This window comes from Panthera tigris, chromosome A1, assembly GCF_018350195.1.
Source record: "Panthera tigris isolate Pti1 chromosome A1, P.tigris_Pti1_mat1.1, whole genome shotgun sequence".
Lineage (NCBI taxonomy): Eukaryota > Metazoa > Chordata > Mammalia > Carnivora > Felidae > Panthera > Panthera tigris.
This window is the reverse complement of record NC_056660.1, coordinates 222572142-222596477: the sequence shown is the minus strand read 5'-3', so window position 1 is coordinate 222596477 and position 24336 is coordinate 222572142. Positions and strand designations below refer to the sequence as shown.

At 35.1% G+C, this 24336-nt stretch overlaps 1 protein-coding gene across 5 annotated transcripts in view; it reads right to left on the bottom strand.

Moving 5' to 3' along the window:
- CDH18 (cadherin 18) overlaps positions 1-24336 on the bottom strand; it is a 526050-nt gene that overhangs the window by 60382 nt on the left and 441332 nt on the right. For all 5 annotated transcript variants that reach the window (XR_006221469.1, XM_042997273.1, XM_042997280.1 and 2 more), the window contains 2 exons: positions 17023-17276; positions 517-653 (listed from right to left, as the gene is read on the bottom strand). Coding sequence is in view for 4 of the 5 variants with exons in the window: in XM_042997273.1 (XP_042853207.1) it covers positions 517-653; positions 17023-17276 (391 nt within the window). In the remaining variant the exon portion in view is untranslated. The remainder of the gene's footprint in view (positions 1-516; positions 654-17022; positions 17277-24336) is intronic.

Here is a 24336-nt window from a genome sequence, read left to right as displayed (position 1 = left end):
AAATTGGACCCTCCTAGTGCTTTTGGGAATGTAAAATGTAGCTGCTTTAGAAAACAGGCTGGCAGTCCATCAAATAATTAAATACAGAGTTTCCATATGACTGAGCTATCTCACTTCCGGGTATATACCCCAAAGAAATAAAAATGTGTCTACAAAAAACTTTCAAATGAATGTTTATAGTGGTGTCTTTGATGTTAGGCAGCCGTGCAACCCGCAGAACAAGCCTCATGACTAGGAGGCCAACCAAATACTCTGACTCAGGGATGGGGAAGGAGTGTCCTGTGATGTCAATCTTCCACCAGTACACTAGGATTAAAGTAAAAAAAAAAAAAAAAAAAAGGTATGAGATTTATTCACCACATCTGACAACGAGTAACTGCCTCTAATACGTTCTATATGCTCTGCTAGATGCTGGCACCACAAATAGAAATGGTGAGAGCCCTGCACCCGAGAAAATCTCGGTAGAAATCGTCATGTACAAGTGACATCTTTTTTAGGACACATAAAGTAGCTTACCATTTTCTGAAGCAGCAACTGTGATGTTGTACCACGGGGTTTCTTCTCTATCAAGAACCTTTGTGGTTCTGATGGTTCCAGAATTGGCATCGATGTTGAAAACTCTGTCATCTTCGCCACTGTGGTCAATGAAGTATCTAGGGAAGGAAAGAGATAATCCTTCCTTTTACACAATGATATAATGAAGACAACAAATAAAACTAAAACAAGGGCAGTATTAAACCAGATATATTCAAATAGTAAATGCACATGTTTAGTTTCTATATTTGCCTCCTGGGATTTGCCTGGCAACTTATATTTGCATAGAGTTGACATCAATTATTTTTTTTCTGTCAGCCCTTAATTAATGTTTAGTCTAATTACTAATTCAAATTGAGAAAAACACCCTTCTGAATTTCATGAATACAATGGTAGTTACTAAAAACAGAGGGATTAATAAGGGAGAGATGAAAAACTGCCTCTAGGAAGTCTATAGTACCTTGGAAGAAAAAAACAACAACAACTCTAAACTATGTTCTTTTTTTTGACAGAGAGAGAGAGAGAGAGGGAGAACACATGCAGGGGCAGAGGGGGAAAGAGAGAGAGAGAATGAGTCCCAACCAGTCTCCACACTGTCAATGCAGAGCCTGATGTGGGGCTGCATCCCATGAACCATGAGACCATGACCTGAGCAGCATTTGGGAGTCAGATGCTTAACCTACAGAGCCACCCAGGCTGACTCTAAAAACTAAACCCTTAGTTAAACTTTCATTTCTATATGTACAAAATTTTTAGGATAACAGGAGATGTCAGAGATTAGTTTATACCAGAGTTTCAATATAGTTGAGATTTGAAGAGAAATATATAATAAAAATGAAAACATTTCAGTTAACTACCATAGTATCTCCATCACCTAGCCACCTTGTTTAGTGAAAAAAAAAATGAGAAAGCAACTGAATGGGAGGTAGGTCACATTATTGGCCACAAATCACCTTTTTCTCCAATGCATAAAAGGTTGTAGAGCTCTTTCACACTAGATTTGGTGTCCAGCTTCCTTTAGCAAATCAATGAGCACTGAGTATTGTAAGTGTTGAATCACTAAATTGCACAGCTGAAACTTATATTACACTGGATGTTGAATAACTGGAATTTAAGTAAAATTTTCAAAAAAAAATCAAAAAGAAAGAAAGGAAAGAAAAAGAATGAGTTGAAAGTGACGGTGTCCTGTTTCGTATTTGGGGCAAGATTTCCGGAGACATGGCATATTCCTCCTTATCCTCTGCCACCGACACAAAAGGAACATGGTGGGGCTGGCTGATCCACTGATCCCAGAAGGAAGATGAGAGACACAAAGACAAGGTTGTCCCCCTTCAGGGTATACCGCCTGCTAAAGCAGAGCTACCTAGTAAATGAGCGGATGCAGGATTGATTGCATTGGGGTTAAAAGAGCTGGCAAACACAAGCCAGGCTAGTTACCTTGATCTTCAGCTAGCTCAGACACACACACACGAGAGGGCTCTAAATATCTGCCCCTGAGTTTTGGAGTTTTACATTATCCAGCAACAGTTTATTAACATGAATATGAATTAAAAATATAGACAACAATCATATGTTCCAAACTATTTCTAGAACTGTTTAAAGAAGAGTGCTTTCTCCTCTCCTTAAATTTCTAATACTTCCCCCTTCTTCCTTAACTTCAGCTTCAGTAACATTTCATCCAGACCTGCAGAATAAAAATGAACTGATTATGTACAAAGTACCAGGGGAAGAATATTTTCAATACAAGAAAGCAAAATGCAAGTATCCAAATTAAAGAAAGAACTTGATTTGGTTAAAAAACAATGTATGTCTCACTGGCTAGACAGAAAGGATGAGAGGTATGTGGCTGGGGGTAGGATAAGCAATCCATGTACCATATGGTAGATAGTTCTTACCTTTTTAAAAAGGCAATGAGGGATAGATAAATAGATAGATAGATAGATAGATAGATAGATAGATAGATAGATAGATATAGATTGGTAGATATATATAGAAAGGTAGATATATAGATATATATTTTTTAGGTTTACTTATTAATTTTGAGAGAGAGAGTGCACACACACACATGCGCGATGAGCAGGGGAGGGGCAGAGAGAAAGGGAGGGAGAATCCCAAGCAGGAAGCAGTCAGCAGGAACCCAATGCAGGGTGTGATCTCACAAACCCTGAGATCATGACCTGAGCCAAAACCAAGAGTCAGACTCTCAACTACTGAGCCACCCAGGCACCCAAAAGGGGAATTGTTAAACAAAGGATATCATGTACCTATTTATGTACTGGAAAAATCATAGTGGCTACTTCGATTCTTAGATTGCAGAGAGTTAACAATTCAGAAAAGTTAATAATGTTGTCTTGGACAAGGGTGAAAAAGGGAAGAAAATGGAAAGAACTGTATAAAATAATGTTATGTATTGGGCACAGACTATAGAATTTTTATTGGAAGGGCAATGACTTACAAATGACTTGTTTTTCATGTGGAAGCGGTGGTGGTGATGGTGTGCGTGTGTTTGATCTAGCATGTAATTGATAAGCCTATTTATGGAGCTGGATAGAGGTAGGGGGGCAAATAACTCCCTTTGGGAGAAAAATAATTTGGGAGAAATCAATGATTTTGACATGCTATGCCTTAGAAGTCAAGTAGATAAACATGTGGAATAAAAAGCAGAGAATTGGGTATGAGTGTGGAGTTCAAGTGTGTTTTCTGAATAGGAAATATCCATTTGAGATATATAAGCCTAAATTTAAGCCTAATTTAATCCTGGGAACAGTATAATTTCATCTGGGAGAGAACTGTAGGAGAAAAGCTAAGTGAAGTATTGAGCACTACAGCACCCAAACTTTTGGGCTTAAGGCAGCCCAGCATCTGTACATGAGCAGGTGTTAGCAAAAGGAGAGGAACAGTCTAGGGGAAGAGACTAAGTGGGAATGGGGTGGCACAGAAGCCAAGAAAGGAAGGTATTTTAAGTGAACAATTATAGTGAATTCTATTAAGAGGCCGAGTGAGGTTAGTAAGGGTTGATTGGATTTTGAAAGATGGGCATCTTTAGTTAACCTGAAAAGAATCTCTTCAATAAAATATAAAGTGTGTGTTTTTTTTTTAAACAGTGGACTCAAGAGGATATTGAATGTGGATATATGAAGCCCCACAGTCACGATACTTTACTGGATACCGTCACCCAAAAATAGAGATCAGAGAAAGTGCTGCCATATATCATCAGAGAAGTGGTTCAATATTTTTTTTTCTTTCATTGGGGATATTAAGCACTGTCTTTGCTGAAGGTAATGATCCTTTTGAAAGAGTGAAATACCTAAAATGGTAAAATTTATGAGAAGGTGAGCAGGATTGGGTTCCAGAGAACAAATACAGGGATTTCCATTGAAAGTAACAGAGACACTTCTTCCATTTTAGCATGAGGGAAATCTCAGAAGTCTGGTAAATACATAGGATACATGATTGTGATGGTGGAAATATTTCAAAATTCACCATAGTTCCTGGACCAGAGTATAAATGTTGAAATACAACTCCATGCCTTTAATAGATGTAATGTATGTAATGTAACATAACAGAATATGTAGAATTTAAGGCAAAGGTGTGAAACCTTGTAACAACCTGTGGATAATCCTGCTCACACATTATAGAAGATTAATAGATCATGCAAATCAAAACTGTAGACCATCCTAAGAACACTAAAAGAGCCAGAATATAACCCTTGTAAACTGTGTTATCAAAGCAAGAATTAGACCATTTTGCATTGACTGTTTTAATAATAACTACATGTTAATTGAAGAAAGTTCAACATAATGAAGGCATTTAAACATGAAGAACAGGTGTAAAGCAAAACTGATTTCAGAGAAATGGTACAAAATCCAGATGCTACAGAACAGTGGGGAAGGGCAATGTCATTGGGCTTTCCCAAAACATTAGGTCATGGTACACTGAAACTGATTTTGACTTGCATTCACATCACAAAAAATTCTCATAATATTCTTTGTCCAGAGGCCTGATGCTGAGGATGAGGGCTGGATTGCTTAGAAGTGAGAAGTCTTGTCATGGGAAAGGAATAACTTTTTTAAAAATGTAATCGGTTGGAAATCTGGGTTATTACATCATCTAAAGTTAGTTGTCATTAACCTGTCTTGAAGATACTTTCCATGTTTAGATACCCTAAAAACAGTGATTTCTGTCTTGGAAAGTCAGACCTAAAATTAAAACATATTCAATTGCAAAGTTTTCTGCAAAGCTCAGATTACATTGTTATCAACACATCCCTATGAAATATGGGAGAACATGCTCCATGTTAGAAATCTGATCACTTCAGGGGCGCCTGGGTGGCTCAATCGGTTAAGCATCCGACTTGGGCTCAGGTCATGATCTCACCGTTCGTGGGTTTGAGCCCCGCGTCAGGCTCTGTGCTGACAGCTCGGAGCCTGGAGCCTGTTTCAGATTCTGTGTCTCCCTCCCCGTCTGCCCCTCCCCTGTCCACGCTCTGAATCTCTCTGACTTTCAATAATAAGTAAACATTAAAAAACAATTACAAAAACAAAAAAAAAATCTGATCACTTCAGAGCTGAGCCGTCAGTCTGGGGAAAAAAAATTGGATTTCTGTTTCTAAGCTAAACTAAGACTATGAAATGCATTGTCTCAGTATCAGGATCATCTGTTCTCTTTTAGGTACCTCACACAGAGCTTTGTAATGTAAATGCTAGCATTAGTGATTAAATACTTTCAGAATAAATATGCCCTTTAGTTGAATTAAATATATACATAAATATATTTAAATATATATACATATATATATATGTATATATATATATATATATTTAACTTTTATTTCAAATGGTAGGTAAAATGCTAGGTATGTGTCTTCAGTCTCATGTTATTTACTTCTTAGCTTTCTATGTGTCCTGACTCTCTTGGGAAATCTACAGTATAAGGGCTAGATATTAGGGGATGCTTGGATGTAGAGTTTTGTATGTGGAGCTGCAATTGAATTTCAACTCAAGTAGAACTAAATAGTTCTGCTTTATTCTAGCCTTGGATTTCTTCCTGGCCACACAAATACAAGCTCAGGAAAAAAAAGGAAAATGTGAGAAAAAAATAAACGATTTACAACTATTTGGGGGATTAAATGTAGAATCATTCAGTGCTAATTATATAAAATTAAGAAGTCACATGGGTCCACGAAACTGTTTACCAAACAAATAAAAATAGATGAAAATATTCTCAGTAGGTAACTTTTAAAAATATTTTCATAATAACATCTGCTTGTTTCCTTTTTTTTTTTTAATTTTTTTAACGTTTTTTTTTTATTTATTTTTGAGACAGAGAGAGACAGAGCATGAATGGGGGAGGGGCAGAGAGAGAGGGAGACACAGAATCGGAAGCAGGCTCCAGGCTCTGAGCCATCAGCCCAGAGCCCGACGTGGGGCTCGAACTCACGGACTGTGAGATAGTGACCTGAGCCGAAGTCGGATGCTTAACCGACTGAGCCACCCAGGCGCCCCTCCACTTGTTTCCTTTTACAAACCTCTAAAAAGTCAACACAGCATCTTAATACTTTATGACCTCATATAGAAATATTTAGGTGTTTTTCAATGCTAATGTTAATTTGGCATTTTCAGGGATATCCAACAAACAGAAAATCAATTAGCCATTTGTGTAGATGATGTAAATTTTAAATTGGGATTAATGATAAAACTTGAGAAATTAAAGTTCTGAGAAGTATTTTTCTTAATATTCTAGTCCATTGGTATAATAAAGTAACCAGTGTAAACTGAGGCAAGAGTATATGTAACTTGGCAAGATGTTTAAATATATTTTTCTTCAAATTCTACTTTCTCTCTTCACTTAAGACTATACCAGGATGATATATTTAAGACTTGAAGGAAACACACGTATACGAGTTATTTACAAAAGCGATCTAAAACGAGGTAAAGAAAGATCACATTCGTGGAGCTTTCATGGTGTACCATATTGTGCTTTAAGTGTTAGTTCACTGCAAACTGAAAACAGTTTGCATGAGATGGGTACTATTAATAGCCCTTTTTTTTATAGAGGAAGAAACTGAGGTATGGAGTGATGAATTTTATCCAACATCAAGGAGCTAGTTAGGGCAAGAGATGAAAATAGAATATAAGTGCAGTAAGTAATATTTGCAAGCTCCCTTTAAAAAAGAAGTAGGCGATATTTAAGGCTTTATTCATTCAAAAATCTTTCTTTGAAGGAGTACAAGGAAGGAATGAGGGATATTCAAAGAGAGGAAATAAGAACTGGGAATTACTTAGACATGATTTACTTAAGCAAACAGACAAGAAAAGGAAAAGAAATTATTTGCAAACTAACATGATTGATGCTCAGAGTTTAAAATCAGACAGAATAGTAAAATTCTAAGCAATACGAGACTTTAGACATGGTTTTGATCAGTCTTGAAGGGTAAGCATTAGGGAGAGGTACATTATGGATCATCGAGAAGGTACAGAATTTAAAAGTAAGAGAGAGAGAGACACAGTGAGATATCTTAGATCTGGTTGCAAAACTGGGTGGCACTTTTCAGACCACTATTCTTCTGGTATTGGCTACTGGCCTAGCAAGAGAAAAAGAGAAAGAGAAGCTTCCTACTGTCGCTCGTAGATACTATAAAGAAAGAATGTCTTTCCTTCACCCATAGATTAGTGCTCCAATCAATATTATTGCCCTTACACATAGTGTTACACTTGAGTAATAAGAGCTTACTTTAAAATAAAATATATTTGTATTTATAGCATATTTATATGATTTAATCATATCTTCAACTAAGCTGGTGAGAAAATGGAACTGCTCTCTTTGTAGCAGAGGTGACTAGAGGTGTTTGGTGGGGACACTTCAACTCGCAGTGCATTTTTAAAGGCTAAATGCATAGATAGGCTCTTGAAGATGCACAGATAAAAAAGAAGAATGTTGTAGGGGCTTTTCCCAAGAACAAATTTCCCAATTTTCATATACCTTAGAGGCAATAACCTCTTTAGACCCCTTGAAAACATCTATATCCTTCTGCTCTGTGTACAAGCTGTAGGTCCTGGCGTTGATTTCTTCAGCATGCAAAGATGAACTCTTTGGAAATTTGTTTCTAAAATAGATCTAGCATGTGTGAAAATGGTGTTACACAGTAAGGAAATTAACACAAGTCTGGAAACCAAGTGAATGACGTTCGTCAAGCTAAACCACTTTTTAGCTCTATAACTTAATGTATCACCTGTCTGAGCTTTCTTTGTAAGCAAAATGCAGATATGACCTACGTCATAATTTTATTGTGAGGATCATACAGGATAATATTTGAAACGATTTTATGTTTAAGTGTCAAATGATAGGCCTCAATAGAGAAATTTCATTTGTTTTAATGCCTTGTAGGAAGGTTTTTTCTCTTGGAAACCTTGAGAAGGTTCACAAATAGGAAGTGCTTTTTTTGTTTGTTTGTTCTTTTCTGTTTTGTTTTTTCTGGCAAAGTGATGCAAGCACAACAGGATCTGAATAAGGATTATTATTGAATGAAGAAGTTCCTCCGCATAAATAGCAATAACTACTGTTTGTTTCTAAAAGATCTATCAGAAAATTAAATTATTCATAATTCCTTACTCAGTGCACATGAGTCATTTTATTTGGAAACTATATGAGAGTAAAGCTCTTTTTTCTTTCACCCATAGTAGCATAGGTGTATGACTTTGCCTCATAAGTGAATGAATAAACTAACCAAACTAACCGATTATTCAACAATATTAAGAAGACCCTGTTAATACCTAATGTGAAATTAATTAAGGCATTCCATAGGAGTCTTTACTTCTTTTATATGCATTTGGTAGAAATAATCAGTCTAATAAGTCATCATATTTTACTTATCTAGAGCAGTATGTTTTCATATAGAGATAATATCCTTTATATATACATTTGAAATTTGTTAGAATCATTCAGGAAACAAACAACTTTTTTTTTTTTATAACAATGAGGGCTTAATTTATTTTCCTCTGTGATCGAGAGATATCTAAATACTGATAAAAGGACAGATCCACTTATACTTCCACGGTATTTCAATGAACTCATAGTTCTGGATATTATCTCAAGCTGTAATATTGTGACACTCCATAGTATGTCTAGTTAATTCCTTGGACAAATATACAGACATATGTGGTCAAAGGGGTAGTAGGAGGGAGGAAATGTTGAGACAGATACAAGTTTTACTCTAATACGATGATTATGACACACCATTGTATCCCTACCACCACTAAATGCTCACTGCATCCTGAGTGAAATTATCACCAAGATAACATCTGTATTCAATGCTACTTGAAATTTTATGATCAATGATCAATAAGATGCTGTCTGTGAAGAACTAGTAATCTCCTGGCTATAGACTAGAGTAAATACAATTTAAGCTTATGCCAGCTCAGATTTCGCCAGTAGTCCTTAAGAACCCTCTAACTGGACCAGTTCCCTAGTCAAACTTTAACTAATTTCCCCCTGGCACGTAAATGGCATAGGCATAGGAGACAGGCATATGCATAGGCATAATGCACATTAGGCATAGGAGATTTTCTTGCAAAGTTGCCATCATCATGTACAACTCTGGGTTATAATTTTTATCCCTACAACTACCTTCTTTCCTGTCATACAACATATGCATCATTTCATATTTCTAGTAAATATGTATTAATGAAATAAGTAAAGAGAAAATGCATTTCATGAAATATGACGAAAGTTCATTATTCAAATTAGAATTTATTCTAATTCTAATTATTGTAATTCTAATTCTAATTATTGTCTGCAGATACAAATCTGCAGACAAGTTACGGCCACAGTAAACAGTGAATCTCAGTAATGGTTCCTTTTATTCAAGTATTTTTCTTAACAGAAGCAACTTTAAACAAATTACCCAGTTCGTCATCTGACACTCAATTTCCCTTTGATTATGTAGGCATAGACTCAAGATAATTATTAGTCATGTTAAAGTGCATTGGAAAGTTATTTTTCATTTCAATAATAAAATTTCGGTCCTCAGAGGCACCTATTACTTTCATTATAGTCTGTCCATTTCACTATAAGAAATTAATTTAAAACTTATGTAATGGAAATCTATTTTTACAGTGATTTACTTAGAGAAACATCAGTTGGCTTGAAGTTTAGGAGACCTCTTCCTGTTGCCATATTTTAGATACTTCTAGATACAGAATGTGAGTGGTAAAGCAAATTTATTTAAGATTTTTGCCTCCCCAACAGCAGCTTTTGTAAGTTTTACTGACTATGATCAATAGATGGGATAAAGTTTAATCAATATACACCCTGTGGGATATTATAGTGATGTGGCTTCATCTTTAATTTAACCAAAAGTCACACATCTTCAGGATAGCTTAGATTCATCAAAAGATTTAAGGTTCCCGTAGCTTACTCTGGAGATACAATTTACTCCACAATCTACACATCCAGAAAATAATCTTTCTCAAAAAAAAAATAAACACAAGTACCATTTGCAACTTCATAGTGTGTATTGTGATCAATAAAATGGGGAGCACATATAGCACACATATACTTTAGAAAGCTTTTTAACTTCCTTAACCAAAACTTTGATCCAATGAAACAAAACTATCTAAAGAATTAAAATCTCTGCACAAATATGATGCTTCCCCTCTTTTATTCATGCCTCTACGTAACTGAGATATCAGAAATTCCAATAATCCTGAGTTCTAGAATGCTATGGAACCATGATAAGCACTTATTATTTCTTTGAAAAATTTCTATTTGGGTGTTTTGTTTCCAGTCAGTAGACTAGCACAGTGTCACTAAGCCAGGGTTTAAGTTTTCATTCCAGGGCTAAATGAGTTACACAGGCCCACCCAGAAAATAAGTTCTTCTTCTGGGGTCACGACTGTGATTTGGAGTGGTTGCCACCACAAGCAAAGCTGTTAGATAAATTTGGCCCCCGACTGGAAAAATCTGCAGAAGTCTTCTGTATCTTTATTGAAGCATGGTCAAAGTGACCACATTCTTATCCAGTCTCTGTGATTAGTGAGCTCTGTGAGTCATTCAACCTTCTTAGTCTACAGATATTTGCATCTATATAAGAACAGGGTCCCGTCAGTCATCTTTAGGTCCCGTTACATTCTCAAATGTCATATTCACATGACATTTAATGGTCAAGTTATTAGTGTAAATGTGCTAACTATATATAACATGATACAATTAATATATATATATTAATTAATTAATTAATTAATTAATATACTATATATAACATGATACAAAACACAAGTCATGGACAAAGACTTCTGATTTTAAGTGGGAGCTTGCTTTCTCTATCTCTGCCCTGTTTGCATGAAATGTCCCTAATGAGTTGTCTTTGTATTAGAAGACTATAATAGTTTTGATGAGGGTGGATGAGGGCTTGCTATTAATGATCCAGGTAAGGTATTCTTGACTTATAATAAGCTAAAGTTTTATAAATAAATTTTGCCTGTATAATAAAAACCCATTGTATATCAGATGATATTTTTCACATGAATACATTTGAAACACATTTTCTGCTTATTTTTCATCTTCCTTCCATGAATATGAATCCTACATGCAAGCCTCCTTCAATATTTTTTTGACTCTACTTTTCAACTTTGCGACATGACTTTGTCATTATTTTGAAATATCTCTTATTTTTTGCTGTTATGGCATTCCAAATTAATGAAGTATTCCTAACTCCTATCTCATCACAAACTATGTGAAAATTTAGAAATGCATAGGAAAAACAAAGGCACCATTATAAGGATGCAGTAAATATACAGGAAGCATTTGTTCACTAAAGCTAGAACTAAACTCAAAAGTGACTGATCAAACACTTCAGCTATTTTAGCAAATTTTTAAAAAAATTGGCAATATTTCCAAGTCTGATCAAAATTTTCTTTTGTTTCTTATATTAGCATATAAATAGGCTATTGTTCCTAAAAAGTGTCATGCTGAGCATTTGGCACAATTATGCACAATTAATATTTCCTTCTGGTTGCTTTACGGTTATTATACACAGAAAACATTAAAAATTTTAACAATAAGGTAATATATAGATAAAATCAGATTATGAATCACAGTGGAAAAGAAGGAAAGTTGGGGGGACTATACTTATTCATATAAATTTATACAAAAGCTCTTCATTCTATGAGAAATATTGAGGACTTCTGTAATTTTCTTACTGTTGCACTAGATCAAGTAGCGTATGTCTTAGACTTTACAATATGAGGAAACTCTAAAATTAAGAACAGTTTTGCTTCTGAGATGCTAAGAGTTAAAATGAGACTCGACTGTCTTCAGTATTTCTTTTCCTAGCGTGTGAAATACATCCACACAAATACAAGATGGTTAGTACTGGAATTCAATCAATGGGCTTTCTAAACGTGTAATCATCTGCTTCCTACTTTATGATATGTGACTTCTGTAAATGCAGTTTTTGTTGTTGCTGTTATTAGTGGTAAGTTGAGATATATGGGAGGCCACATACTACTGCTTTTAAAAAAACAGGGTTTTGGGCATAAAGTAAAACTGGATCTAAATTTGGAGTCGGCCACTTTATCACTATGTGAACTTGACCAAATGACTCAACTTTCTGAGCCCTCAATTCTTCGTCTGTAGAATGGGATGAATAACATAGACACTTTAGGTTTCTTTCAAGAGCATTTAGCATGCTATTTAAAGCCCCTGGCCCACAGATAGCAAGCAAAGAACAGTCACTATTTTTAATGTGCCATTAAAAGGTCACATGATATAAGGTCACATTTCTAGAAAGCTCTCTCACTTCTCATGTCCAACATAGGATTGTTCATCTCTCAGTAGCTATTCAGGAAATTCGTAAATTCCATTTGTAATACACTGGGAAATGAGTACAGTCTGTTTAAATCAAGGGTTTCTACATTGCTAGTAAATAGCCTGGTCCTGATTCTATTTTTTTAAAAGTGATGGTTATATTGCTGCAAATTGCACATTCTTGTTTTGAGTTAAAAGAGACAAAAGCTAGACATGGTATGTTCTTAGAAATCTGGAGAATGTTACTAATAGTTTAGAAAATGGAAACACAAAGACTGAAGTCAGAAAGCTTTTCACCAATGCCTTTAAGACTCACACTCCCTTTCATTATCAATTCTACAAACTGGGAGTTAATTGCATTTCAGGGCTCATTGCAAGATACATCTTTTCAAAGTACTTTCCTTAATTAGTACAAACATTTGGTCCCTGAGAAAGGTGGAAGTATAGCTTGCTTTTGTGTTAATGTTTTCTGTCTTTTATTCACTGTTTACACCTAGAGGCCCATGTGAATGACACATTTTTATTAAAATAAGGAATAAATATTATGTAAATTATGCCCCCAAACAGCAGCTATGGTGTCTAATTATTTTAAGGCAGCTTTGTAAGGATTCATTTTAGTTTTCTAACCAAAACAAAGTGAAAAGAATAATGTATATGTTAGTGGCTTCCTACATCTCAATATTAGCATTTGGAGACAATATACCAATCATCTTTGCATCCCAGAAACTGGGAGAATGTATCTAACATAGCAAGTGTTCAATTAAAAGCTTCTAATAACTTAGTGCAATTACTGAGGCAATCAATAATATTATGGTGCAATTAAGTATATATAAATAATTTATTTTATTTAATAAAATGTATATGCTGAAACATCCACATGGCTATGCATGTATGTAAAACATACATACTGGTTTGCAGTCCTCAAATCTATCTTTTCAGAATTGCTTTCCAGGAGTATAATTGGTCCTTCATTTTTATTTATTTTTATTTTTATTTTTAACATTTATTCATTTTGGAGAGAGAGACAGAGACAGAGACAGAGACAGGGCATGAGCCAGAGAGCGGCAGAGAGAAGGAGACACAGAATCCAAAGCAGCTCCAGGTTGTGAACTGTCAGCTCAGAGCCCCACGCAGGGCTTGAACTCTCGAACTGCGAGATCATGACCTGAGCCGAAGCCAGACACTTACCAGACAAAGCCACCCAGACACCCCTTTAGTCCTCCATTTAAAATGAAAAAAAAAAAAAAATATATATATATATATATATATATATATTTTTTTTTTTTGAGAGAGAGAAAGAGCGAGAGAGATAGAATGTGAGCAGGGTAGGGGCAGAGAGAGAGGGAGACACAGAATCTGAAGCAGGCTGCAGGCTCCAAGCTGTCAAGCGCTGAGCCCAATGTGGGGCTGAAACCCATGAACTGCAAAATCATGACCTGAGCCGAAGTCAGATGCTTAACTGACTGCGCCACCCAGGTGACTCAATTAGTCCTCCAGTTTTACCCATGCACAACCCAGTTTGGCTTATTCTGTGTCATCTTCAGAATCACTGATCGTTTGGAACAGCAACTCCTCTCTGGTGGGGACTCTCTTGTGAATTTTAGGATGTTCCAACACCAGCCCTGACCTCTACTGACAGATGATAGTATTCCTCCCCCAGCTGTGACAACCAAGCCTGTCTTGAGATATTGCCACATATCTCCTGGTGTGCGTGTGTGCGCGTTGTCCTTAGATGAGAACCACTGTTCTACATGGAATGGGTGGGTTTTTTGTGTGAACGTTGGTACATAAAGAACAACACTGAGAGAAGTTTGTCTCTGAAACTCAATTTTTTCCTCCCTTCTGTATACCTTTTTGAACATATATTTTACTCATATTGTTTTGAAATTCTGATTATTTTGTAAATATAAATTACTGAATATATCATTAATATCTAATTTTCAAAAGAAACTCTTACCAATTGTTTACCAAATATTTTCACATCAAACTAAGAACATCAAATATTTTTATTCTCATACTGTGTTGTCTTCTTTTGGTAAAGGATGGACACATTTAAAAATATCTTTTCCAATGCTCTAACTTTTTAATGTAGTAAGAATAATTTTACTCTTTATTTAAGTGTCAAAACTGTTTTTGGAATATGGGATTTTATGGAATAATGAAGCATAGTGGTCTTTCCTCTCATTTGACAACTAAACATATAGACTTATATTTTCATCCCTTAATCAGTTATCAATTATTATTATTGGGTTAATGCATATTATTTTATATACTTTGCCTATCCTTCAAATGCAAGCAATGCCCAACTCTTGATGTCAGTGTGACAGAGGGGTTGTCCATTGACAAGGTGTTTCTGTACTCACAGATGGAATAGGAGTGTTAAATACACACATTAGGGCACAGATGATTGTTTCTGTCCATGCATGGGTGCTGTGAACATTTCTTTTAAAACTGAAATAATAATGCTTATGAAAAAGGAAATTGAAATCCTTTATAAACATTACATAGATATCAAGGAGAACATGTACTATAATAGCTTCTGTTCAAAAAGATAATAAATAAAGAGACTAAGAATAAAGACTTGATGGGAGAAAGTAGACTGATTTGTTAAAGATTTCAAATTTTCTAGGTTTTTAGGATTATCCAAGGTATAAATACAAGGTAACTAAAGAGTCTTGTCCATGCATCTAACCTCTTGATTTTATCAAAATTGAGATAAAAAGAAAGAAAGAGAGAGAAAGAAAGAAAGAAAGAAAGAAAGAAAGAAAGAAAGAAAGAAAAGAAAGAAAAGAAAGAAAGAAAATAAAAGAAAAGAGGGGCACCTGGGTGGCTCAGTTGGTTAAGTATCCAACTTCGGCTCAGGTCATGATCTCGCGGTTCATGAGTTGGAGCTCCGTGTAGGGCTCTGTACTGATGACTCAGAGCCTGGAGCCTTTTTCAGATTCTGTGTCTCCCTCTCTCTCTGCCCCTCCCCCACTCATGTTCTGTCTCTCTCTTTCTCTCAAAAATAAAAACATTAATTTTTTTTTAAGAAAAAGAAAACATCTTTTTGATCATGCAAGGAAAGTTTTAATGATCACTACTGCATGGCATCTTACAATAAAAAAATATTTAGTGAGCACTTCCTGACTGTGTTAAGGATTTTATAATAATTTAACTTAATTCTATCAACATATTTAAACAACATTATTATTCTTTGCTCATATATTTGAGATTCAGCAAGGTTGAAGGAGTACAAGATCACACAGCTACTAAGATGTCAGAATTCCCACCCTGGTCTTCCTGTCTTTAAGAGCTAAGTACTTCTCAGGGCCCCTAGGGGGCTCAGTCAGTTGAATGTCCAACTTTAGCTCAGGTCATGATCTCACAATTTGTAAGTTCCAGCCCTGTGTCAGGCTCTGTGCTGACAGCTCAGAGCCTAGAGACTGCTTTAGATTCTGTGTCTCCCTCTGTCTCTGCCCCTCCCCCACTCGTGTGTGTGTGTGTGTGTGTGTGTGTGTGTGTGTGTGCACGCGCGTGTTCTCTATCTCTCTCAAAAATAAACACTAAAAAAAAAAAAGAAGTAAGTACTTCTCTAAGTAGCACTCTATGCTGCCTTAGACAAACAAGCATTTTTTGAGTGACTGTTAGGTGTAAGTGACTCTGTTTAGCATTTCATGTGCATTGCTTCACGAATTCTTACAATAATCCCAAAATATAGATGTTAATTTTGTTTTACAGATAAGGGTAGAACATTTCCTATATGCCCACATACTTGTGACAGAAACAGGAGTCAGAGATGAGTATTATTCCCAAATACTTGCTTTGTACCGTAGCTGTATTTCCTATCACTCAGGACACAAGACTCTCTAGTTTGTAGTTCAAGATTTCTACATAGCTTTTCCATTCAATTGTGCTCATATCTATCAAGTCAAATGGCAAATGTGATCTATGTGGTGAACAATAAATAACTGACCCTTGACAAATGCAGGATTTAGAGGTGTTGACCTCTTCCATTCATACACAATTGAGAATCCACATATAACTTTTGGCTACCCAAAAAGTTAAATACTAAGCCTACTGTTGACTGAAAACCTTACCAATAACATAGTCAATTAACATATATTTCATGTTATATGTACTAGATACTGTATTCTTACAATAAAGTAACTAGGGAAAAGAATTTATTATTAAGAAAATGGTAAGGAATGGGGCACCTGAGTGGTTCAGTTCGTTAAGCAACTGACTCTTGATCTTGGCTCAGGTTATGATCTCGTAGTTCATGAGTTCAAGCCCCATGTTGGGCTCTGTGCTGTCACATGCTTAGGATTCTGTCTCTCCCTTTCTCTGCCCCTCCCCCCTCAAAATAAATAAATAAACTACAAAATAAAGAAAATCATAAGGAAGGGAAAATACATTTGTAGTACTATTATCAAAAAAAAATAATAATAAATCCACGTATAAGTGGACCTCCGCGCTTCAAGGCCATGTTGTGCAAGGGTTACCTGTATTCAAGGCGGTTAGCTAAATCTGACAGAAACCCACCTGCTACACTACTCAAAAAATCAATTAATATTATAATTTAATTATACTAATCAAAACTAGCATGCAAATTAAATATTTCACATTTTCTTTTATTCATTTAAAATTACTGCAAGAGGTAATAAAGATCTTTACATGTCTAAAGATTAAAGCATACCATACCTTACTAAGCTATTAGCGCTGTCAGGATCTTGTGCCAAAACCGTGCCAACAACAGTCCCGATCTTGGCGTTTTCATAGACTTCCATGACATAAGAAGGCATGGAAAACAGTGGTGGTTCATCTACATCCCCAACGATGATCTTCAGCATGGTAGCATCTTTAAAAGGACCCAAGTGAGAAAAGCGAAAATCAAGGTGTGTATTTGCTCCTTCTATGGTGAGAGTATATGACTTCTTTTTCTCATAGTTCAGTGGCTGTTGGGAAAAATATATATAAATAAGTTTTCCACTATTATGAGTGCCATGACATTTCAAACAAGCCCTTTTTTCCCATTCTTTAAGACAAACATGGATAGATTTAAGTCAATCTATTTCCATTCGTCAACAGGCTATGAAGTTCATCTTCACAATAATATCTAAAACAAAAATCATGAAAGCTCAAGTCTGAATCAACTTTAATTTTTCACAGGTATAAATATGATAATAACTAGGAACAAAAAAATATTTCCCAAAGGCAAACAATCCTTAGTCTCCAGTAACTTCTACCTTCTCTTGAGTCTGCATTAGCAATCTTAAAAAATATTTGTTGCTAACTTTTTGACTTTAAAAAATAGGGTTTTGTTTTGCATTTAAATAAATTATGGTGTATTATTGATTTTTATCTATCATCATCTTACTTTCACCTTGCTGGCTTTACACTTGGTATTTTATTTTATAATCTGATAAATTTTAAGTTTCCCATTTAACAATATTTCCTTAGAATCTTCGTAAAATATTTTATACAGACTTTTGAATCTTATTTTTATTGTATTAATTATATTTATTTTCTATTTTGATGCTAAACCACTTCATGTATTTGTTTTGTGTTCATTTTCTTTAATGTATGTTGATGTTTGATCTACTTTTTAAAATTATAATCTTTTTTCTTGAGTTTGTTCATTTTGAGAGAGAGAATGAGCAGGGGAGGAGCAGAGAGAGAGGGAGGGAATCCCAAGCAGTCTCTGGGAGGTCGGTGTGCATAACACAATGTGCAGCTTGAACTCACAAAACTGTGAGTCTGACACTTAGCTGAGTCATCCAGATGTCCAAAATTATAATCTTTTTCTATTTGTTTATACCATTTGCTTTTTTAGCTTTGAGTCCATATCAATACTTTCTCATAGTTTTTTTTAGGGTTTTTTGTCTTCTATTTTAAAATCATCTGGCCAATATATATATTTCTTCTATTGATAATATAGGTCAAGAGTCATGAATTTACTTATAATAATGAATTTGCTCCAAGGAATATATGGTCTTTACAGGATATAAAATGGTAAATAGACATTTATATCACTGTATATTTAATTCCATAGACATACTAGTTTTATGAACATGATAATGATACAAAATCAGATATGAGAGTACCTATAAGCAGCTATGTATCGTTTCTAAGAGGAAGTACTTTTCCACATAACTGAATGCAAAATTTTAGACTTGATGCATGTAATAGACTCTATGACCTAAAATGAGCTCAGATTTAGGTTAACAATGTCAAAAGTTTTCAGAGTGATGTTAGTGCAAAGGATCCAGAGGTCAGCCGTTTTAAAGCCTGGTGAAGTATCCACTGATGCTGGTCTGCCTGATTAATACCTATGGGAAGAAACTGAAAAAAATTTCATCCCTATTTCTGCACTGATTTTCTACTAGGACGCTTCAGCCGTGCAGCCTTCTTTCTTGGCAGTATATAAGAACGATTATTTCCTGTGGGGCAACTCAGATAGTCTCTTTTACCCTAAGAGCCAAGGAGAAGCTGATTAGAAAGAATGTCCTTAATGGGATTTTATAAACACAATGATCAGTCCTACTTGTGATTATTTCCCTTATCTCTTCTGAATTGCCTTGGAAAATTGGCCTTCCTAGAGACTGAAGATTGTATAGAAGGAAAAAACAATCATTTAATTTCCAAATGAGATATTAAGAACCTAGAACCTATCATACATCTCAGGGACACGGATAAGACTGGGTCACTGCAATAGTTTACAAGTTTTTATAAGACAAAGTGAAAATGTAAAAAATTATTAAAGACTCAAATGCTTAAAAGTAGGCCATATATCATATATACATATATATATATGTGTGTGTGTGTGTGTGTGTATGTGTACATATATATATATGATAAAATACTATATATTTTAGATTTCTGTATATTTTTTATTTTTTAAAATCTTTTATTTATTTTTAAGAGAGAGAGAGAGGTAGACACAGAATTGGAAGAAGGATCCAGGCTCTGAGCAGTCAGCATGGAGCCCAACACGGGGCTTGAACCCATGAACCGTGAGATCAGGACGTGAGCCCAAGTCGGGCACTTAACCAACTGAGCCACCCAGGCACCCCAAGATATATATTTTTTAAAGAAGTGTTCATTGGTTCTGCAGTTTATGACTCCACCAATTGTGAGTCATTTCTATCTGAGGGAATTTAAATTACAAATAAATTGCCCCTTTTCCTTCCTTGATCCCTTTCTCCTTAACATCTCCTTAACATTAGTGAATGAGAATTTGTCTTTCACTAATTCAGTACATCTCATTTGAATCTAAATGGTCTATCCTAAAAAGAGCTCACACCTACCACCTATCAGGGATTGGGTAGATGGATATGATCCCTGCTGGGCACAGAGGAGCATGGGATGTCAGAATCCAGGTAGTTGCTCATGGAAAGCAACATCCTTGGCAGGTTTTAAATATGTTTAAATCGATGAATATGTTATAGTCAACCTGCTGCATGTGGTAAACTTCAATGATTAAGGCTCCTGTCTTTGAACTTCAGTGTTTGAGACATTAAAACTAAAATTAAAACTAAAACTAAAACAAAGCCCCTAGGATTTGTTTATTGGGGATGCTTAATATCTCTTTTCCACTATAACAGAGGATTGTAAGAGTCATCTCCATTTATTCATGTTGTAGACTTACGCATCTTTCTGACTCTCAATGAAATTTGTAGAGGTAATTCTGGCCTCCTCTACCCTATCAAATATTACTATCAAGCTGTGCATTTAATATGACAGGCATCTCTCGGTTTGTTTTTAGCAGGTCCTTTGGCAACTTAGATGTCATTTATCTTAACACTAGCCTACCTACTGCTAAGGTACAGGCTGTTTATGTGGACACATGGTTTCATGCTTATGATTCTCTAACATATATTTAACTACCTCAAGGCAGTGATAATCGTTTTGTAGGAGTTGTTTGCCACAACTGGCTGATGGGTGGATAGGGATCCATCTAGAGTCACTAAGGAATGAGAATATTATTTAAGATTGAGATAGGGTTTTAGAAGCAAATAAATTAATGTAAATGGAAACATTTTAACAACCTCATTTATATAGAAAATCTGCTAAATTGGAGATTTATTATTATGTATAAAGTATGTTAATTCTTTGTTTTGCATTAACATGACAACAGTACATAGGTATTAGATTAGGATTATAAATATCCTTTTTCCTACTCCAAATACTCATCATCCACACATTTTAAACAGATCTTCCCATAATTGCCTTCTAATCATTTGTTCCTGGGAGACTATTTAAAACTCGCCAGTGGGTTGTACTTTCCATAGTTACTAGATTTTTTTTTTTTTACTTAAAAATAGTATATCAAAAACAGTATAACAGGAATGGTGAAATCTATTATCTAAAGCCTGATTTTGATAAGAAGATACTGGAGGGAAAAATGGTCAAAAGAAAGAAAATTTGCCCAGGCTATTGAGTTACCACAGAAAGCAAAAACATGAAATGTCAGGCTCAAGTTTTTAAAACACAAAACATCCATTTTTCCTGCCTTAAACCAAAATAAAAACAGATACAGAATAACTCCATAAACATGAGGCATTGCATGAACTTGATAAGGGGTATTATATAGCCAGAGACTGTTCATGAGAATAAGAAAAGGATATTTTTTCCAGTTCTATATTAAAATGTCAACTGTCCATGTTTTTAGAGGCCTTTCTGGCTGTATTCTGAAAACGTTCATACTGAATAGTAATTAAAACACTCAAGCTAAAGAAAAAAAAATGAGGAAAGAAATCTTCCATCTAGAACTATCTGAAGACTCTTTGAAAAATAAATCTTTGATAATTTGCTGACCGATTATTTACTCCATACATTTTGCCTCAGCAAGATATTTGGTGTGGGGGATGGAGGTTTATAATTCAAATATAGTTTATTTAATTTAACAAAATTGCAAACTTATTTCAACTTTCTATTTTTAGTAATCTGTAAGTCTGGATTATCAATTTAGTGTTTAATATGAGAAGTAGGTATGCATAAATTATACTAAAGCATTCTACTGGAGATTACTAATCTAGCACTTATGTTCAGGAAGAAATATTCTAGGAACACGATCAAATGCTTTTTTTCATTTTTATGGAATTTACCTTGGGTTTAATGCTCTGGACATGTTCGACTGGTTCAAGCTCTCTGAATTATAAACACAGTCTATCATATCAGCTCATACTTAACAAATGCAAGGATTTGTGTTGCCAAATTTTGTAAATTAAAATTATTTTTGATAGAGTATGTGTCAGTACTATAATTACCACAAATACAACATGGGTAGGTATTGACAATTCTCAACTTAAAAGAAAAATTAAATGCGCTTCAATCACATGAAATTGCAGATATCAGCAATGGATAACATACACAAAAGATAATTTTAGATGATCCGATGCAAGATATCTGTCTTTCTAACTTCTAACCACCCAAACATTCCTGGGGTAATTCTACTTGTGATGTGCTCTGTTTTACTACAATGGTACTGAGAAGGATTCCGTAGGTACTCAGAAATGCAAAATTAAATTAAATTAATCAATTTACATTCACTCTAATTCAGTCACTTGTAGGATGAGACTCCAGGTTTGGTGTTCAGAAATTTCAGCTTTGCAGCTGTGGGCCATAAAGGTGTTTTGTTGTTGTTGTTGTTGTTGTTTGTTTGTCTTTGTTTTTCTAGGAAAGATAGATTTCAGATAACTCACACCACAATTATATTGGTTAGAGGATGGATTCCCCCATATAATATCCCCTTTTTTTTAAGTTCATAATTGTTTGCCTGTGATCTCCATGCTCAAAGGACAATGTAGTTAAATATAAAGCCACTAACTCACGTTTATTTCTCTTAGTCTCTGCTACATACTGCTCTATGCATGCCTAAAAGTAATTTCCCATGCAAAGTTTTCCCTGACTCTCCTTCAGCTTTGAAAAATTGGCTCTCTTATCTGTGAGCTCATAACAATTTAAGTAAACCTATACCATTAGCATTTGACATCTTGTATTATTATAATGTTTCACATCTACTCCATTTTCTCTAAGAGAAAGAATATTATCTAATTCATCTTCATATTTCAGGTATCTGGCATAACTCCTAGGACATGGTGGGTGATTAATAGCTCTTGCTCAGTCTCAAACATAGCTGTATTTAGAGTACAGAAAAGTGCTATTACACAGTTTACGTTTGAAAGATGAAAACTTCTGTATTCTTTCTAAAATATGAATAGCTTACTCCTATGTGTGACCTAAACAACGAACATGTATTAACTCACTTAACCATCACAACACTTCCATGAGTTATAACTGTTTCCCACTTACAAATGAGAAAAATCAAGGCACAGAAAAGTTAAACTTGCCAGGTCAACAACCCATGAGTGGTATACTTGGGGTTTGATTTCAGGCAGTGGGACTCCATACGTTGCGCCCTTAAGTGCTATGCTAGACAATCTGAAATCTTTAGCACATAGTGAAATAGAATATTCCAATTCGGTGACTGAAGATGAATCGATTTTTGGTGGACTATAATATCCCCACAATTAGAAGATACATTCATGCATCTTTACGAGCATTGGTTTATAACATGAAAATGAATAACTTCATTAATTATAATTTCATTAATTCCGGCTACCAGAACTTTATAATTTCCTTAATTCACAGACACAGAGCTAAGAAACTTAAATGCTTTTCACACAAATTCCTCTATCTCTTCTGCCCATGCCAAAAGACCTTATCCTCATGTAATTTTAATGTCCTCAGCCACTGGGGTTTTTCTTACTTCTCTTTAATTACTGCTCAGTATCCTCATGCAGTTCACTGTCAATGAGTTGACTCCAATATTCATTTTAAATTTTCGTTTCCTAATTTCATCCTATTACTTCTAGTAATTACTTTTACATATCATTGCTCTAACGTATAAAATAATACTTTTCCCTCTGTAATATTAACACATTTTGCTTTACTATAGATGGTTATCATTCCCATCAATCATTTTCCGGCCAGCTCTACATACTCGAGACTTTTTAATTGTTTCTCATTAATCACTTCTACTTTTCATTAAATCACACTAGTATAATCTTCCTCTGGACTTATATAACCATCATAGGTAGAAAGATACTGAAAACAGCCTTTAGCCAAATCGCTCTATGTATCAATTCACTTCAGAGTTCAAGAAGATCCTAAAATTCCTTTTTTTTGTAATAAGAAAAAGAGACTTATATTTAAAATATTTTTAATGTTTATTTGAGAAAGAGAGAGTTACACTCACAATGTGAGTTGGGGGAGGGGCAGAGAGAGAGGAGAGAATCTCAGGCAGACTCACACTGTCAGCACAGAGCTCTATGTAGGGCCCAAACTCATGAAACCATGAGATCATGACCTGAGCTGAGATCAAGAGTCCAACACTTAACCAACTGAGCCATGCAGACACCCCAAGAAGAGACTTCTTATGCTCTCACCTTGGTCCAATTTTTATATTACATTCTCATCCAGATTTTATAATGCAACAGTGGGGGATAAGAATGGAATTGACATCTGAATGCATTTTAATATATGCAAATATCACTTCAATCATACAAAAAAAGGGGGGCACCTGCGTGGCTCAGTTGGTTAAGCATCCGACTTCTGCTCAGGTCATGATCTCACAGTTCATGAGTTCGAGCCCCACATTGGGCTCTATGCTGACAGCTCAGAGCCTGGAGCTTGCTTTGGATTCTATGTCTCCCTCTCTCTCTGCCCTGCTATCTCTCTTGCTCTTACTTTCTCTCTCTCAAAAATAAATAAACATTATTTTTTTTTAAATCATGTAAGAACATGGCTAAATCCCTGAAATAGTAACTGATACTATTATTAAATTTTGCCTTATGAAAAAATGTATTTTAAATGATAATATTTTGCCCAAACCTAAGAAAAATGGCATGGATTTGAATAACATTTCTTCAGTTAGGTTTTCTTATTATGCCATGGTTTATGGTCCTTGTCAGAGATCTTTCCTGGAACGTAGACATTCTGTGGACACTAGAA